We start from the raw sequence: 19645 nt of genomic DNA on the forward strand, positions 1-19645 counted from the left end.
CGACAACAGCGCGCTCCGCCTCGCTCGATCTCACCCACTTTCGATCTCACCCATGCTCAGCCACACTCGATCTCGCCGATCTCACCCCAAGGCTGCCGTCAATCTCACCCTCTTCCCTCTCCTCTCTGTCCGCCTTTTACTCTGCTTCTCTCTAGTTGTGGGTTTTTTTTTTTTTTTTTGCTGCAATTTGGGTTGTGGGCTGTGGACCTGTGGTGGCAGGTGATGGTTTAGTTTATTTGGGTGGTGGTGGACTGTGGGCTATGGGTGGTGACAGTGGCAGTGGTGGTGGGGGGTGATGGCCGGTGGTGGTTGTCGGTGTTATTGATGATAATGGGGGAGAGGATAATATATTATTTTAATGTGTAGTAAATATTATTTTAATGTATAGAATTGAATGATAAAACATCTGATAAATGAAATGTTGTAAAATGATGTGGTAAAATAATAAAGTAGGTCTTTGGTGTGGCAAAATGACCTTTTTTTTGCAATATCTGCTGTGGATGCTCTTATGCACCAATTTCAAAATATGAATACTCGTAAAAGGTAATTATAAACTTTATGTATTTATGAATTTTTTTATTATTATTGTTATCAATATATAATTTCTCTCCTCATTAAATTGTATAATTTATATTTCTTGATGATGAAAAAAATTCTTCTTTACCGACACGGTTGTCATAGCCATCAATTAATACTACTAGTAAATATCAATTTATTCTTCTTAAGAGCAGCTGAAAATTCTTCTTTACCGACACGGCTTCTTTACCGACACGGTTGTCATAGCCATCAATTAATACTACTAGTAAATATCAATTTATTCTTCTTAAGAGCAGCTGAAAAAAATTCTTCTTTACCGACACGGTTGTCATAACCATCAATTAATACTACTACTCCAGTCCAACTCCAGTATTTTCTGAAGTTTATTTCGTTGACTGATAAACCCTTCTGGCATCTTCCTATTAGTCTATTACATGACTAATTTATCATTTAAAATGAAAAATAAAATCAATGCCCAATAAGAGTCACACGCAACAGCACATGTGTCATCCTAATTTATCTATAAACTATTCATGTACTATTATCAAAAAAATCTATTCATTATCCCCATCATATGTTATATATTGTTAGCACTATATATATTAATATCATATCAATGATATTAATAGTGCCATTTTGTTCTTGTGATTTACTACACAAATAAAACATATTACATATTTGAGGGCATCCACACGTGTTAAATAATATTGAAATTGTGAGTCTAACTCACATTTTTTAATATTGAAATCGTGAGTTGACTCACAATTTCAGTGTTATTACGCACTTAGGGTTTGTTTGGATACCGCTTATTACTGAAAATTGAAATCATTATAGCAAAATAATTTTTAAATATATGAATAGTGTTGTGAGACCCAGTTTTAAATTGAAATTTTTGTTTGAACGACTTTTGTGGGACCGTGAACAATGTCATGGGACCCACATTTTTTCAACAAAATGCACAAATGCTGGCCTGAAACGCTTCCCAAGCGCACACTTAGTATGTATGCATACAAGTGTAAATACTGCCCTTTACTATGATACTAATCCCCCTCTAAATTTGTCTCATATCTCAAATTAGCTAGGTAAATTCATGTAGATTATTATATATGAAGGGATTTGTTAGGGTTCACCTTGGTTAGGCTCGTTAAGTTCAACAATTATATACAAATGCAAATGTTCGGTAAATGATTATTTGTGATTTGAATGCTATCTTTTAATTAGAATAATTATTAAATACTTTATTTCTTAACGGCTTAAGATTTAGAGAGAATATGTAATTTATCATGGTATTAAAAAAAGTCCTGAGTCCCACTTAGTCAAACTCTAGTACTTCATGTAAATATATATATAAAAGTAGTACTTCAACAAGTACTCTCTGTTTTTGCAAGAAAGAGTACTTTTCCTTATAAAGAAACAAACGATTGGTCTTTTCTTTCTTTCATTTTTTCGTTTAAGAAGATGATAGGTGGTGTCTATAATCATAGGACTATATAGGAGCTAAGTAATAGGCTATGAAGTTGAAGAAATCTGTCACTAATATAAGCTTGATAAGTTACTCCATAAAAATAAATAAATAAAATAAAAAAGCTTGATAAGTTATTATTGAAGTAATACAATGACAGTTTGGTCGGCAAGAGCATGATGAGTCATGAGCCTTATAACTCGCGCGATGGTCCGCTCTCTCTCAGACCCTTCACACTAACAGAAAAAAAAAGAAACACAATAAGTTGCATGTTTTACCTTCATAGTTGTTCAATTAATCAAACTGGTATGCAAAAATTGAACTTGTTTGAACAGTGACTGTGGTCTTGAATTGATCAGATAGGAATATGCAGCTTCAGTGGCATGAAAAGTTCAAGGTTTTGATCAACAACAGATGGCTGGTGTTTGTGTGTGCAATGTGGGTGCAGTCGTGTGCAGGTGTTGGGTACTTGTTTGGGAGCATATCACCTTTGATAAAGAGTGCCATGGGGTACGACCAGAGGCAGGTGGCTTTTTTGGGTGTGGCTAAGGACTTGGGTGATAGTATTGGTTTTGTGGCTGGGAGTTTGTGTGAGGTTTTGCCCATCTGGGTCATTTTGCTCATTGGGGTGGTGCAGAACTTTGTTGGGTATGGCTTGGTTTGGCTTGTTGTTGCTGGTGTATTGCCTGCTTTGCCTTTTTGGGTGGTGAGTTTAATCAACTTCTCATTTGTTGACTTTTTTCTGTTTGTGTGATTTAAATTTAATTTCTCTTTTGGGTCTATGGAAGAGTTCGATTTTTATTATTGAATCTTGATAAATGCTTGATTTCTCTGTGAGTTTCTCTCTCTCTCTCTCTCTCTCTCTCTCTCTCTCTCTCATGGTGATCATCGTCAGCAATATTACAGTGATGATGAGTGAATGTGATGTGGTCCGACATGTATGCCAATTGCCAAAACCTTTGTCGTTTTTTGTTTTAGTTGGAAGATTAATTACCAAAATTAGAACTTTCAGAAACTGATAAAATTAGTCAGTGTTTTGTCAATCCATCAAAATTGTAAGAAGCTTGAAATTCCTCAAGGGAGGAGAGTGGGCAAGTGAAAACGACAATGCCATGCCAGAGAGAAATTGAATCAAATGGGAAAAATAAGGGGCCAAAGTTTGAGGAGACTGGCCTTTCAAATTTGGGTTGCAGAACCATTATTTGTTTCTCTCAGTATATAGCTTCTGATTGATCATTATGCTGGATATGTTTAGACTGTAGACTGAAGGGGGTGTCAAGTAGATTGCTTGCTGACTCTTTTAGTAGACACCTGATATGGGTATAAGATCCTTGTGAAAAGCCAGCTATTTGTTTTTACTTGCTGAAAATAACTACAGAATTAAAACACTTGAGTGAAGTTTGAACATGATGTTTTGGTTCAATATCAGAAGAAGTCCGCTGTTTAGTATAAGGATGTGATTCGTCAGTTTTCTTAATTTGCGAGTAAAGATGTCCAAAAGAAAGTATGGATGTGTTGAATGATTAGGGGTTTCTTCGCCTTAAGTGATTCTCTGCCTGAAGCTAGATCCCTTATTGTTCCTCTCTGGTGTTTTTGAATGTTAACTTCATCCTGAAAAGCATTTGACGATAGCCGGTGTACATCTCTCTTTTTCCTTTTTTCTTTTTTAAACCAATTTAAAGAATATGGATAAAAATCTCCTTTTTTAAGGCAATTATACAACTTTTTTCAGTAGCAATTTCTTGTAGATGTTACAAACCAAGTTGTTGAAGTTTGCCTATCACACAAATTAACTGTAGGAACTGCTATTTATGAGATACATATATGTTTTCACTTGCAACATGGATAGGTATCAAAGATACACACACACACACACACACACAAGCATGCTTGACAGACATGAAGATGCATTTCAGAGTCCATGTTGGAGAAATGGTCATATAACTCCTAGATCTGAATTGAAGTGGCATAAGTGTATAGAGGTTCGTGTACATTGATCATGGTATTACTCCCTTTAGCTTACTACAAGAGAATGGCAATTATTTCTTTACATGTAACTTATCCTGCTGCGAAGCATGTACTTTGGATTTGATTAGTTAACTCACTTACTTAGAAAGAACTGAAAGATTTCTTAAACTATGTTGTGCTGGCAAAAATGTTAACCATTTTTTAGTTTGCAGTTGTGCCTTGCATTATTTGTGGGAACAAACGGTGAGACCTACTTCAACACAGCTGCTCTAGTTTCATGTGTGCAAAACTTCCCCAAAAGCCGGGGTCCTGTTGTGGGGATATTGAAGGGATTTGCTGGATTGAGTAGTGCAATTTTGACTCAGATTTATCTTATGATCAATTTTCCGAATGAATCATCACTCATTTTCATGGTTGCAGTTGAACCAACAATTGTTATTATTGCTCTGATGTTCATTGTTAGACCTGTGGGAGGTCACAAACAAGTTAAACCATCTGATAATTCAAGCTTTTTCTTTACCTACAGTGTTTGCCTCATTCTGGCAATTTATCTGCTGGCAGTGTTGGTGATTGAGGATCTGGTTGACGTGAGTCAAGCTATAATCACTTTATTTGCAGTTATTTTAATTCTTCTCATACTGCTTCCAGTTATAATTCCCATTCGATTGGTATTCTTCTCGGGACCAAGGCCTCCAGCTGAGGAGAGCCTTCTCTCTGAAGCACAGAAACAAGAACTAAGTAAATCTGAGCAGGATGTGAATGGGATTATTCTCAGTGAGGTTGAAGATGAGAAGCCTCCAGAAGTAGACTCCCTTCCGGCATCAGAAAGGCAAAAACGAATTGCTCATTTGCAAGCTAAACTGTTCCAAGCTGCTGCTGAAGGAGCTGTGAGAAGGCGAAAAGGCCCTCGTAGAGGAGAGGATTTCACCTTAACGCAGGCATTAAGAAAAGCAGATTTTTGGCTGATCTTCTTCTCCCTCGTTCTGGCTTCTGGATCCGGTTTGACAGTTATTGATAACTTGGGTCAGATTTGTGAATCACTGGGATATAATGTTACAACTATATATGTATCCTATATCAGTGTTTGGAACTTTCTTGGCCGTGTTGGTGGCGGCTACTTCTCTGAGCTTGTAATAAGGTACACTCTAATTATTTAATTTAAAAGTACAACATTAGTATTTTCCTTCAGTCATTATAAGCACATCATTTCCTGATCCTGATCCTGTTTTGTAAATTGTTATTTTATTTTACCAGAAAATATGCCTACCCAAGACCAGTGACAATGGCTGTTGGTCAGGTTATCATGGCAATTGGACTTTTCTACGCTAATATGGGATGGCCTGGAGAAATTTATGTTCTCACTGTGTTGATAGGGCTTGGGTATGGTGCTCACTGGGCAATTGTGCCAGCTTCAGCTTCTGAGCTATTTGGCCTGAAGAGTTTTGGGGCCTTGTATAATTTTCTTACACTTGCTAATCCAGTAGGTTCTCTGATTTTCTCTGGTGTCATTGCTAGTGGTATATATGACTATTATGCAGAGCTGCAAGCTGGCCTCTCACATCAAAATTCTGAAGCCATGCTTGCAATTCCTCTTCGTGATGATGACGTCACTTGTTTGGGAACCATATGCTATTCCATCACATTTGGGATCCTGTCTGGACTTTGCCTTGTGGCAACAGGCTTGAGTTTGATTGTTGTTTATCGGACTAAGAAGGTTTATGCCAACCTCTATGGAAATTCTCGCGGTTGAGTTACAAGCAGTGGTGGAGCCAGGAATCTTGAGTTGGGGGCCGAACTATATATTCTGTCAAGATAAACTCAAATAAAAAATACACTCCCCTAAAAAATCCACATAATATATATATGTGTGTAAATATAAAATATAAAAATTGTTTGCAAAACTTCATCCATGCTTGACAAATTAATATCATAATGTTATAATTGAAGTATCATATGAGTTTTTTTATTTCTTGATAAAATCTTGAGAATAGGAAATTTCTACCAAATTGCATATATTATCAAAGTTGAATGATTTGAACGTATTAATTGGAATTGAAATTGAGCTAAAAATTAGGGTTTTTACACTTCCACTATTTACTCACAAAATTTACTACCTAACTATTTCATTCTATTGCAATTGTATATCAACTCTAAACTCTCTTTTTTAAGAAAAAATTACCAAATTATTTGGTCAATGCTTTCTTTTGGGGAGCCAACTCCTATTTTTTTTCATATAACCTTTATATATATTTATAAAATATACTTAAATTGTAAAAAAAATTAAAAATTTTGGAGGAGCCAAGGCCCCCCAAGGATACATGTGGCTCCGCCACTGGCTACAAGTTACTGAAGAGTGAAGACCTACTATTAGCATATGGTTGCCAAGAATTATTCACTCTTACTTTAAGGCTGAGGATCTTGTGGAGGAGAAAGTGCAATGATACAAACATTTTTAGCTGCACATAGTGCATAAAGTGAGAACCAGCAACCAAGCACAAATCTACTATCAAATTCTGTCAGTTATTATGGAAAGCAAGACCTATAAGGTTTTCTGGTTGGAACCTTTGCTTGGTTTGGCATGTAGTCTGCAGGATGATTTCCTGCTTACCATCTGTTTTTTCTATCTTTTGAAAATGGATTTTTTTTTTTTTAATATGAATGAGAGAATTATTAAAGAAAGAAACAAATCAAGAATCATTTCACAGAAGGCACAATAGACTAGTTACACACAAGCAACTAAGCTGAATCAATTATTTCTCAATTCCAACGCAACATTTTGTTTAAAACCAAGCTCTTAACTCCCTTGTGACACTCAATATAAGGCCTAATGTCTAGTTTCAAACACTGCAACATTGCTGCTTCAGATTTACATTGTCGTAGTGAATTTTTGCACATTTTTATATCTACATGCGATGCATTGTTGCAAACTTGCAATCAAGTCTGATTTCAATATCAGGGCCTTGAAACTTCTCCCCTTCAAATCTCTTGTTAAAATGTCACTAAGAAAACAAAAATATGTGAAAGGTGAGAAAGTGGAATCAACATAATTATCATGGTTTGATTTGATGGCCTACGTTCATGGCAGAAAGTCTTAAACAACTACATTTTTGCTATCGTGGTTCAGTTTGATAGCCTACATTTTCCCTTAACATTATAAGTATATATAAGAATACATTAGATTTAGTATGGTAACCTTAAAACCACGGTAGCCTATGGTATTACAAAAAAAGGTAACCCATAGTATTCTATAAAACTATGGTCTACACACTTATGAAAATATCATAATATATTTTACAGACTACACATTTATGATAATACCATAAAATATTCTAACATCCCTTTAAACTCAGGGTAGAGGTTTAAAAGAAAACTTGAATTTGGAAGAACAGTCTTCAATGCAAAGATGTTCTTTAATGGCCATTGAATGATTGGAACCCACCAAGAAATGTCTTAAAAAAAAATCACAGTCTAAGAGGAAGAAGCCCATCTAGGAGAAGGGAAACTTGTGAGGCCCATGATGCACATGAAAAACTCACAAGAGCACAAGGTCCTTCTATTGGGTCGAGTAAGGACCTATAAAAGTCAAATAGTAAGCAACGCAGGTGGAGGACAAAATTGGTGTGGGTAACTCTAATTGCATGTTAGTTTGTAAATAAGAAAATAAAAAGATGTAAAATAAAAAGAAAGAAAGTATAAGCAAAAAAAAAATCAACATGGTTGCCTAAATTGTGTGTTACAATAAGTATACATTTAAGTTTATTATAATAATTTTAAAATCACGGTAGCTCATGGTATTATAAAACAACAATAACTCATGGTATTCTACAAATTTACGATTCACATATTTATGACAATATCTATATATATTTTAATTGTTACACGTTTATGATTAAAAATTTAATAAATAAAAAAGTCTCTAATGCCCTTGTGCAAGACCTTATGCCAAGTTGCCAACAACAAATTATATTACCTTCCAAGTATAATGGCATTATATAAGACCAAAACCTTTTGGTGTAAAATGGATTATGTTTTTGTTAATTCTACTCTATTTTCCCCCATTATCCACAGTTTTTTTTTTTTTTTTGGTAGTTCTTTTTCTACTCAGATCTGAAAAAATTATATTTTTTAATAAATAAAATAAAATTTTAAAATCAGCCCAAACGAATAACCGAACACCAATTTTTTTTTTCATATATATATTTTGCTGAGAAACAGAACACCAATTTAATCTTTCAAAGTGAAGACGTTAAAATCATTTCTGAAACTTCTAGAATTGGCAAATTTTAACTTCAATTTTTTTTTTTTTTTTATTTATGAAAACAAATTTTAGCTTCACAAATTCAACAGCCGTCTCAACAAGCATTTTCCGTAACGAACTCGCAACAGTGTTACAGAAAGTTTTATTGGGTCGAGAATATATATATCGAGTCTCGTTGTAACAAAATTCGTAAAATGCATTCCGTGAGCGTATTCTTGCGGCTATTTCATTCGCTCAATATTTAACAAAGTCGACTCAACATCTACTTTAATTTTTTTGAGTAAAAATAGTAGAGGATTGGTCACTAAAATTTTCATTGAGTTCTATCTTAGTCTCTGAATTTTGAAAATTTCTTTTTTAGTCGGTAAAAAATTATAAACATATCAAGTTACTATTTTCATAACCTTTGATACAGATGTACTAGGCAAAGAACAACGCATCATCATGTCAATCAAGATCGGATTGATATAATTTGAGACCTAAGACTAGTTTGATAATTTGAGGCTTAAGACAATAATTTTAAGTGGAACATTTTATATTTAAATATCAGTTAAAAATAACTTAATTTAATACTAATCAAATAAAAATAAATGTGATAAATTAAATACATAATTTGACAAATTAATATTAATCAAACCAAGGTTTTTTTTTTTTTTTTATAGGAAATAATCAAACCAAGGTTGGTTAATTTCATATAGAGAATAAAATACCATGGTTCAAGTACAAAATTTAATAATAGTGAATAAAAATTAAATATATTTTAAAAAATGATGTTCACTTTAATTTTTATTTTTAATTTTAATTTTGGTATTGAGAGAGTATATAGATTGTTTGGTGAGTGGTCATGTGGGCAATTAGTAATATTGACAATCTTCTATGTAAAATTTTGGTTTATGAAATTTTTTGCTTTTTTTTATAACGCTAATTAAATTCCTCTAGCATAAATGTGGGTCTCATGCGCAGATCCTATACATGGAATCTACCTTTAATGTGGTTTTTTTTATTTTTTTTTTAAGACTTTACTATGTTCTAAACCTTGTTGTAACAATTTCTCTGCCACCTAGACTATGGGAATCTTTGCTTCATCAGTTTTTGAATGTGACTGTGAGTATGATTGAGTAGTGTTGTTGCGTGACAGCAATCAATATTTTCCTCAACTTTGAATTATTCACTCATCTAAGCTTAGTTTGAAAGCTCCAAATTTGAATCTACTTGAATTTGTTTTTAACGCTAATTAAATTCCTCTAGCATAAATGTGGGTCTCATGCGCAGATCCTATACATGGAATCTACCTTTAATGTGGTTTTTTTTATTTTTTTTTTAAGACTTTACTATGTTCTAAACCTTGTTGTAACAATTTCTCTGCCACCTAGACTATGGGAATCTTTGCTTCATCAGTTTTTGAATGTGACTGTGAGTATGATTGAGTAGTGTTGTTGCGTGACAGCAATCAATATTTTCCTCAACTTTGAATTATTCACTCATCTAAGCTTAGTTTGAAAGCTCCAAATTTGAATTTGTTTTGAATCTACTTGATGCTTTCATGGGAATTTCATTTGATCATTTAATACATTTTTACTTTCTAGGTGGAGGGGTGTAAAAAAGTTATGGAATTGCTGGATCATTCTCGTTCAATTGTCACTAACCTCTAAATAAAATAATGAAAAATCTAAGTAATATTATTCAATGAATCAATAAAAGTAAAGAAGCGTCTATAACAATTAACAATATCAAAATTTAAAACCCACAAGAAAAGCAAAAGTGATCAAACAAAATTATTTTTTAGAAATTAAAATAAAACATTAACAATTAGCTCGATGAATTGCATAGGTTAGAAGCATCTAAGCAAACAGATTCGATGTCCTAAAAAAGCATTTCATTGAACAATTTGTGTGCTTGACTTAAATTTCAATTTCAAACAATCAGCAAGCATATGGGTTATTTGGTAAAATTGAAGATTAGAAAATCTCATAAGAAGAAATTAAGCACTAGAAGCAGACAAATTAAATGAATAAAAGAAAAATATTTTTTGTTATAAGTAACGTAAGAAATTTTATTAAGAAAAAAGAAAGGCAATGAAGTATACTGGAAATGTACTACTGTGGAATCAAGAACCTAGATTACAACGATCAATAGGATTAGGGAGAGATAGACAAAAACAAGATGGCAAAACTAAACTCTAATCAAGGAGAGTACGGAAAAAGAAAGACTTTATGTCAAGAATAAACCATTCATAATCCTCAAAATATCTAGCATTTTGTTTCCATCATAAGTACCAAAACAAACAATGTGGCACAAACCCCCACAAATCTAAATTTCAATGTCTACCAAGCTGCTCGGCCAAGAAGTTAACAGCTCACTAACTTTATACAGCATATTCAAATGGATACCAAACAAACTGAATACCATAGACCACAACTCATATGCTATAGAACAGTGAAGATCCAACAATTCCCCACACCTTCTACACATAAAACACCAATCTAGCATTGCAATATGTCTCTTCCAAAGATTATTTGTAGTTAAGATCTTACCAAAGGCAATAGTCCAAGAAAAGAATGCTACTCTAGGAGGAGCCTTCAGTTGGCACACCATTTTCAAAGGAAAATAAAGGATAGAATAATGAGATAAAGAGTGATAGAAACCTCAAACCTCAAAAACTCTACTCATTGCTAGCTTTCAAAAAAGCTTGTCAGCACCAAAACCCCACACATCCGTAGAATAAAGCATAACAAAAAATAGAGCCAAAACTTCTAACTCCCAATCCTACATTAGACAACAGAACTGAATGTTCCAATGAAACCTCCCATCAAAGAAACACATGACCTCTGACACAGAGGAGTCCCTTGCCCGACTAATACTATACAATTTCTAAAATACTTCCTTAAGAGAACATTCCCTACACCATACATCCTCCTAGAACTTTACACTTAACATCCCCAAATCAAACAAAAAAAATTTAGAAAAGTCCAGCCAACCACTTCTAATGGATTTCCACACACTAACACCATAGGTCTTAGACACCAATTTTGTACACCAACCACCCCATCCGTCCCTTTATTTCACCTCAATGACTCTTCTCTAAAGAGCATCTCTCTTCGTTCCATATCTCCACAACCATTTGCTTAGCAAGGCAGAATTAAATCTTCTTAGACACCTAATCCCTAAATCACCATTCTACACCAGCTTACAAACCTAAGACCATTTCACTAGAGGAACCTTAAGAGCATCAATACCACTCCAAAAAAAGTTTCTGTAGTTTCTCCATATGATTAGCCAGATTTACTAGAATAAGGAGAAAAAGGAAATAAGTAGGCAAACTGGACAAAGTACTCTTCATAAAAGTTACTTTGCCCCCCCCCCCCCCCCCCCCCCCCCCTAAAAAAAATACAACCTCTTCCATCTAGCTAAACGCAGCTCCATCTTCTCCAGAACAGGGTTCCAAATTGTCTCCTCTTTATGGGTAGCACCTAGCAGAAGGCTCAACTATTTCAAAATAGGTGGCATCTAGCAGAAGGCTTAAGTATTCCAAAAGAAGTGAAGACTACCTACAAACCAAAATCTCCACTAATTCCTCCATAGTAGGCACGTTACCAACTGGAACCGATTCTGACTTCAACCAATTAATTTTTAACCCTGACACCACTTCAAATCTGGCAAGCATCCCACCCAAAGCAGATAATGATGGGAGTCAGCATCACATAAAATAAGTCAACAAAAGACAAATATTATAATAAATGAAAATCAAATTGCAAGGTGGAAATGGATCTTGGACCTACCAATTACTTCAACAGCAACAGTAACTGCATTAAAATAAATGAATAAATTAATTAAATACTTATTTTAAACTAATAAATATGAAGCCTAGCATCTTGATTTCCCTATAAATACTTTAGCAACAATCCTATGAATGATAAAGGCAGCGAGAGACGTAAATCCAATAATGCAACTAAAGCAAGCATACCTTGGCATTGAGGTTGCTTTTAGGTAGAAGCATAATTCTTTAAAGTTTGATCAAGATGTTCTTGTCTTCTTTGATGTTGGAAACAAATTGAAGTCAGAATCATTGTTATCAAAGGCTTGGGCCACTGAAGAGGAACCCAGATCAAGCCTATCACTAAATCCCACATCAGATGGAAAAGAATGGTGATCAATGTCATCAGGGACCAAGGAAGACCCACAACCATGCCTAGCACTCGGATGTGTAAAGCAAGCCATATTCTGAGGACAACAAATGCAGTTTACATGGACTCCCAACCATGTAATTTTGGGGTCATAAGAAGAAGAGATTGCGTGACAATACTTGATTTCAACTGTAATTGTAACGTGATTCTGTTCAGATGGATTTGATTCATTCCATTTCCGAAGACGTACAAGACCTAAGTACAGATGCTCAGAACCTCCTTTTATCTTCTTAAAACCTATTGTTTCTTCTTTTGAAAAACCATTGGTGGAAACAACAAAACAAGTTGCTTTTGTATATTCCACCTCCATCGATCCAAAAGCGAAACAGAGAATTAATTTTTGAAATTCACGACCAACCACAAATGATACAGAATTTCCATCACTCTGATGATTCAATTTGAATCCCTTTGGAATCTCAATTCTTGGTAGATCAAGACGACAACAACCGTCATCAGAAAATGAGGGATTCATGTATATTTCTCCAAACTGCTTGCATTTAGCAAATAAAAGAAATAGAAATTAGAGATTCTCTTAATATATATCACTTAAACTTATATATATATATATATAGAGAGAGAGAGAGAGAGAGAGAGAGAGAGAGCTCACCTGATTCAATAATCTGCATGATGATGACATATCTAACAAGATGCAGTCTGTTACACTCACACTTATTATAGACTGTGGAAGCCTTGGAATTTCTTGAAGCTTCTTGCAATAGCACATGGAAAGATCTCGTAATCTAGTAAATCTACTAATGCTTCTTGGGATTGTAACAATACTACAGCCGTCTAGATCTAGATATTTCAATGAGGGGAAGGAATCAGGCTTCATCAAAATATGTGATTCAATTATATTTCCATCACATTTCCAGACTTGCAGCTCTCTCAAGTTCGTAAACTCATATCCCGAACATCTAACGAGAAAATCACCAAGGTCTTGACAATTATCTATGTATAACTCAGTAAGTGCTCTAATGAGATAACCCAGTGATAAAGGCCATTCTCTAATATTACTATCACTTAAATATAAACGGCTACATTTCATTTCTGGGTGAATATTGGGAAACTTTTCAATGCTTATGCAGTAACATAGAGAAAAACATTCAAGAGATTTCATCCTAAGGCTGCTAGGAAGAATTTGAAGTTTTTTGCAATCCATGAAATACCAAATTTTAAGCTTATCAAGAGATCCAATGGCCTCATGAACCTCAATTAAATTTTCACAACCACTAATGTCCAATGTCTCTAAGTTCGGGGCACACAAGTCAGGTAATTTTCTAATGGATGCACACTCTCTCAAATTGATACTTTTCATATTTTGGTACTGGAACCCCTACAAGGTAAAAAAGGAAAAAAAAAATTGTTCTTCAACAAAATTTTTAGAGATAACTTAAAGAAATCAAAATTCATCAACACTAATACTCACACCTGCTTGAATAGCTTCTCCAATCTAATGCAACTACGTGGCATCTCAAGTACAACAAGTTGTTGAAGACAATAATTGGATGGCAAGGAAAAAGGATATTGGTGCCATTCAAGTAACTTTAACCCATTGGGAAGATATTTAAGTTCTTCAGAAATGAGTACATTACGAACTATAAGAAATTTGAGATTTTTCATCTTTCTGAAAGCTTTAGCATGTAGTTGCACTGTTATTGGATTAGGCAAATCCAACATTAGACCTTGAATTTTGTCTGACCCCTGATTAAATAAAGATTTAAGTGAAACATATGACACATTAGAATTTGCCAAAAATATAATAATCTTGAAATTTTAAGCAAAAATAATACTATTAAACTTATATTTTCTATAATGTTAAAAAGAAAAAATATCAAAGGAAGAAAACTTATCACTTCGACCTGATGAAAAAAGTTAAAATTTAAAGAAAAAGAAGTTATACCTTACTTTCCGTTAGTACTTCAAGAGAATCCTCATAATGCCATAACCTGCTACGTTTTTTGAGGATTTTTGGTGATTCTTGCCGAACAATTTCCCTACCCATTTGTTGTACCAAGTCATGCATCCACAACTTGCCATCATAACCAATAGTTATGAGACATTTATTAACAAGGTTTGGAATACCAAATGTTGGATATAAATTGCAAGCATCTAATATATTTACAACATAATTATTGTCCCTTCCCTTGAAGAAACATGCAATATCAAGGAAAATATCCTTTTCAGTTTCTTCCAATCCATCATAACTTACTTTAAGTATTTCATGAACATCTCCTTTAGGAATTTTTCCATATTGATGTATTGCACCTTTCCATTCAGATTTTTTTCTTCCACACAAATCAGAACCTATTATTGTTAAGGCTAATGGTAGGCCTCCGGCATATCGTATGACTTGGTTTGCAAGTTCAAAATAATCTTCCTCAAGTTTATTTCCTCGGAAGGCATGTTGATTAAAGAGTTCCAAAGCTTCACGTTTGTCCAATTCCTTCACCTTGTAAGTTGTACAATCTTTTTCAAGAGTAGCTAGCAAATGTGCATCTCTTGTTGTTATAAGGACTCTACTTCCTGAAACAAACCAATCACAATTTCCAAGCAAATTTTCTATTTGTTTTGATTTATCCACGTCATCAAGAATTAAAAGAAACCTTTTACTATGAAGCCTTTCCTTTATCATATTGATTCCACGGGCTACACTCTCCACCTTCAACTGTTTTCCCTTAAGATATTAGAAAGGAGTTTCTCTTGTAGTTGGATTATACCATCATTTGTTCTAGAATTTTCTCTAACATTCTCTAGAAAGCAACTTCCTTCAAAATGCTCAAAAATTCTGTTATAAATAGCTTTTGCAATAGTTGTCTTACCTATTCCTCCAAGACCATGAATCCCTACCATTCGAACATCATTTACCTTAATATCTAAAAGCAATTCTATGGCCTTGGCACGAGAATTTAATCCAACAGGGTATTTAGCAACAAATAATTGTCTACCATTTAATTTGGTATACGATATATTTTCAATAATTTGTTGGATGAATTTGTATTCAGGGCCGCTGCCAATCACAAAGCATACGAGACATTAAATGAGTTGGACTAGTTGAAAATATGAATATTAAAATAAAAAGTCAAGATGTCTAGTTTTGTGCATTACAACCTACACTTGACATATCATCAATTGAATTAAAGGACATAATTCAAGTATTTGAGAAGTATCATTTATTTATTTTTTTTGGGAATACAATTTTGGCTTTCCATACTTCACCAAAATAATCAAGAAATTTTGGATTTAAAAAGAAATGGTGGGAGAAACTATAACATTATCAAGTCTTCAATAGGTATATTTTGTTTCTTTGCCAAACCGAAACAACATTCAATTCTTTATTCACAACTTTGATTTTGATCCATTCTCCTTTTTTTCTTCTTTTCTTTTTTTTTTTTTCTTTTTTTCTAGAAAGAAATTGTTTTAGGCTTTTGGCAAGTAATTGCATGGAAACTTCACCTTAGGTGAGGTAACAAGCCTATTGAAAACCCATTTATAATACTTTGAACAAAGTGATTAAAAAAATTAGAGAAATGTTTTTGAAAGGATTCTGTCAATGAGCCTTGATTCAAACAACACTTCCAACTCTCACAAGTGTGGGTGAAAGATGAGGTCATGCGATTGAAGCTCATCAGATGTGTTTGCAACTTACCAATAGGGGGGGGGACTCAAAAATATGTTAAGACAAACTCTTAATTGGTATGATTAAATTCTTCTATTTCTACTAGCTTAACTGCCTTAGTAATTCAAGACATGATCATAAAAGTCATAAAAAGAACATAACATTAGTTATTAGATACATACCCATCCTCATAATGCCATCCAGACAAACTAGCCGCTTCATTTAGAGCTGCCCTCCACCTCAGCACCTTCTCTATGTTATCCTTGAATTTGTTTTCATGTTTAGCCAGTGCTACTTTGAATTTACCTTGTTGCTTACGTACTTCAGATGGATCCACTTTGTAAAAAACAGGTAGAACTAGTTGTCCATTTTGCTTGCAGTTAAGAATCTCGACAAGTTCATCCAAGCACCAAGCCGAAAATGCGTAGTTTTGGGAGAATATAATAATTGAAATCATTGACGATTTAATAGCTTTGACAAGTTCCACTGAAATTTGTTCTCCTCTTTCGAGATCATTATCAACGAAGGTATTGATACCGTTGTCACACAAAGCTTGATACAAATGTCCAGTAAAACCATTGCGTGTATCTTCACCTCTAAAGCTCAAGAAGACATCGTAGTCCCACTGGCGAGTGGAAGAAGAGAAGGCGTCTCCTTGATTAATCGGGAAAGCCATTAAAATCTGCAAGCAGAAGATTGAGAAAGATCAAAGATGTGATGAAATGAGAATATTCTGACTTTTTTGACAACGCGCGATTTACTAGTCTTCACTCTTCACTCTTCAACTCATTCGCTCTAATCAACAAATTAACTCCTTAAAAAAAGAAAACGTACCATACATTCACTAACGCACAAACACAAGAATCATTTCATTTACGAAAAAAAAAAAAAAAGGCTTTTCTTTTCTTTTATTAATTTACAACAAGAAGCAGAGCCTTTAAAGATCATCAGATAAAAATTCCGGCCCTTGAAGTCTTGCGGCTAAAATAAGAGAAGATGAAATGAAAAATGGTGAGAAGATAGAGTTTGAGATGATACCTGCGACTCTGCGTGCTGTGTTCTCTGAGCAAATAAAAGAAGATGAAGACGAAGCGTCGAAGAATTGGGAAAGAAAAAGTAAAAAGTAGAAATAAAGACAGAGTAACCTGGGGAGGGTATGAAGTAATGTTTAAGTTGAAACGAAACTTCTTGGAAGGTGCCTTACCTACAAATACCATTCCATGCATATTTATTTACAAAAATGCCAAAAAAAAAAAAATTTCTTGTATTACCAATTTACCAATCGGCGTGGAGTATGGACTGTGGAAATGTGGAATACAAATATACAATATGTAAGGAAAAATGCATGAAGTGTGCAATTAATCATAACCAATTCTTCAAAAAAAAAATAAATTAAATTAACCATTGCCCAATGATGTACAAATCAAAATTTAGAATACGTTTGGTACACTGAATGTAGATTAGGAATAGTAATCTTTATTACTGAAAATAAAAAACATTGTAATTGAATAACTATTATCATTCATAAGTTTGGTTGTTACATATGGAAAGCTTGTAAAAGATGATGTATAAGGAAACTTAATATTTTTGAAAATATATTAATTTTAAAACTTATTATATATACTAAGGAATAGCTATTATATCCATTTTAAAGAGAAATAGCTATTCTTCAATTTAAAGAATAGTCATTCCAATGTAATAACTAATTCATATAATAAAGATGCAACCAAATAACCGAATTGCTATTACACATGAATAACTATTCCATTACAGGAGTTATTACAGCATACCAAACGTATCCTTAATTGAGCGGTTTGGCATGGGTTTTAATTCATTATCAACCCTTTACTCACCACCGCTTTCACTACCACCCCCCAAATAAAACTAACCATAACCATCAATCAATTCACTTCATTAGAGTTTTTGTTTATTCTATTATCAATTTAAATTTTTGCTCAATAGTAATAAGTAATAATATTTTATTATATATATTTATATAAATGTATAATGTGTTAATCCCAAAACGGTATATCAATACCGAAACATTCCGTTTTATGGTTTGTTTGGGATCTGCTTATTTTACTGAAACTGAAAATTTTTTGCTAAAAATACTATAGATAAAGGTAAAAGTTAACTGAAATAGTACAGTAAAATTCATGAACAATATTAAAAAGTACAGTGAGACTCCTAAATAGTAGCAAAAATAAACTTAATAGTAAAATAGGTGGGCAAAAATAATTCATGCCAAGCGCACACTTAGTAACCAAAACTAACAATAATAAGCAACGAACACACTTTTTGTCACACTATTATGGTACCTATAAATTTTTAAAAAAACAATTAATTAAATGAGAATTTTCTATATTGCATTGAAAATCTTATGGAGTTTGTTATTTCGGAGGATGGTTGTTCTGAGTGCTTATGATTGATAGTTTCCTCAGGTTTAATTTCTCTTTCTTATCCTACAATACTTATACAATAACACATTATACAATTAAAGCACTAGGTTTTTCTTTTAGTCAATTCAGACCTCAATCAGAAATTAACATCTTATACAATTAAAGTGTGAGGTTGTGATACAAGACCATTTGGTGCGTGCTTACCAATATATAAAAAAAGAAAAGGGGAAAAAAAAAATTATGTCCTAAATCCAGTATGATCCCCCTTACCGCTTCCTTGCTTTCATCCTATAAACTTTTCCTTTACTTTTATACACTTTTCCCTTGTATCAAGCATCTCGTCAATGACTGATTAGCAGCCTCTTTTCTTGTATAATAGAAAATGCATTCATAGTCTTCCATCTTGTAAATTTACAACAAAAAATAATAATAATGTCATAACTCATAACTAAACATCATTCATAAATAAATAAATAAAAACCTAAACCTCTTTTTATCTATGCTTTTAGATTGGAGGAACTCTACTTTTTAGTGTTACCTTTGAGCTAAAGTCGTTTGACATGTTTGTTTTTCCATAAATATTTGTTGTCAACACTAGCAAACTGTTTCGTTATCTAAATTTGGAGATTAATAAAGTAACTGAGGCAACTCTGAAAAATAAAAAATAAAAATAAAGGAAATTAAGGCAATCACTTTAAGATGGCATTAAACCCATATTTTTATACTTTTCCTCACTCATCTTAACACAAGGTCCACAATGTTCTAATTTATTTGGCCATCTAAATGGAAGTAGTTAAAGTGGTTGTCTACTCAATGATATTTTAGATAAATCCTCTCCATATCACACCCTAGGAACCCCAAAATTTGACCACCCGGTCTCAGCCATCTGAATAGAATTCTTTTCGTTTTGAATTTCTCCCTTAAGTTTAACACTCTTTATGCAAGAAACTCAAAATGGTGCAACTCATTTATCATAAGAACTAATGTTATTGAATATATGATTGCTTCCTACCTTATGTCTGATGCTTGATGTTCATTTTTGAAATGTCAGTTATAAATGGATTACTTTGATATTTGTTGGTGTGTATAAATGTGAAAGCTCAAATAGTTTAAAACGTTATAACTTGTTTAGACCCCCCAAATTAAAACTTACGGCTAGACTGCTTTTATCCTACTTAACTAAGTACAGAAAAAGAGTAAGTGTAACGCAATAAAAACCGG

The 19645-nt window shown here is 33.5% G+C and overlaps 3 protein-coding genes across 5 annotated transcripts; 1 reads left to right on the plus strand and 2 right to left on the minus strand.

The window, feature by feature from the left end:
* Positions 1 to 2190: 2190 nt before the first annotated feature.
* On the plus strand, positions 2191 to 5913 carry LOC115962993 (protein NUCLEAR FUSION DEFECTIVE 4-like). 2 transcript variants are annotated; one of them, XM_031081876.1, is made up of 3 exons: positions 2191 to 2705; positions 4173 to 5105; positions 5222 to 5913. In XM_031081876.1, the coding sequence occupies exons 1-3, from the start codon at positions 2650 to 2652 to the stop codon at positions 5715 to 5717; spliced, it is 1485 nt and encodes a 494-aa protein (XP_030937736.1). In that variant the 5' UTR covers positions 2191 to 2649; the 3' UTR covers positions 5718 to 5913. The 2 variants fall into 2 exon arrangements, with proteins under 2 accessions (XP_030937736.1, XP_030937735.1); XM_031081875.1 differs by having other exon boundaries at positions 4180 to 5105.
* Positions 5914 to 11585: 5672 nt separating this feature from the next.
* Positions 11586 to 15065, minus strand: LOC115963822 (disease resistance protein RPP2A-like). Of its 2 annotated transcripts, XM_031082999.1 has the most exons (7): positions 14310 to 15065; positions 13838 to 14110; positions 13017 to 13742; positions 12190 to 12896; positions 12005 to 12028; positions 11774 to 11878; positions 11586 to 11695 (listed from the first exon to the last, which is right to left on the minus strand). In XM_031082999.1, exons 1-4 carry the CDS (start codon positions 15039 to 15041, stop codon positions 12240 to 12242), a joined length of 2388 nt encoding a protein of 795 aa, XP_030938859.1. In that variant the 5' UTR covers positions 15042 to 15065; the 3' UTR covers positions 11586 to 11695; positions 11774 to 11878; positions 12005 to 12028; positions 12190 to 12239. The 2 variants fall into 2 exon arrangements, with proteins under 2 accessions (XP_030938859.1, XP_030938858.1); XM_031082998.1 differs by having other exon boundaries at positions 11586 to 11878.
* Positions 15048 to 17161, minus strand: LOC115963824 (TMV resistance protein N-like). Its single transcript, XM_031083000.1, has 3 exons — positions 17064 to 17161; positions 16208 to 16707; positions 15048 to 15416 (listed from the first exon to the last, which is right to left on the minus strand). The coding sequence occupies exons 2-3, from the start codon at positions 16699 to 16701 to the stop codon at positions 15071 to 15073; spliced, it is 840 nt and encodes a 279-aa protein (XP_030938860.1). The 5' UTR covers positions 16702 to 16707; positions 17064 to 17161; the 3' UTR covers positions 15048 to 15070.
* Positions 17162 to 19645: the final 2484 nt, after the last annotated feature.

This window comes from Quercus lobata, chromosome 10 (assembly GCF_001633185.2).
Source record: "Quercus lobata isolate SW786 chromosome 10, ValleyOak3.0 Primary Assembly, whole genome shotgun sequence".
NCBI classification, from domain to species: domain Eukaryota; kingdom Viridiplantae; phylum Streptophyta; class Magnoliopsida; order Fagales; family Fagaceae; genus Quercus; species Quercus lobata.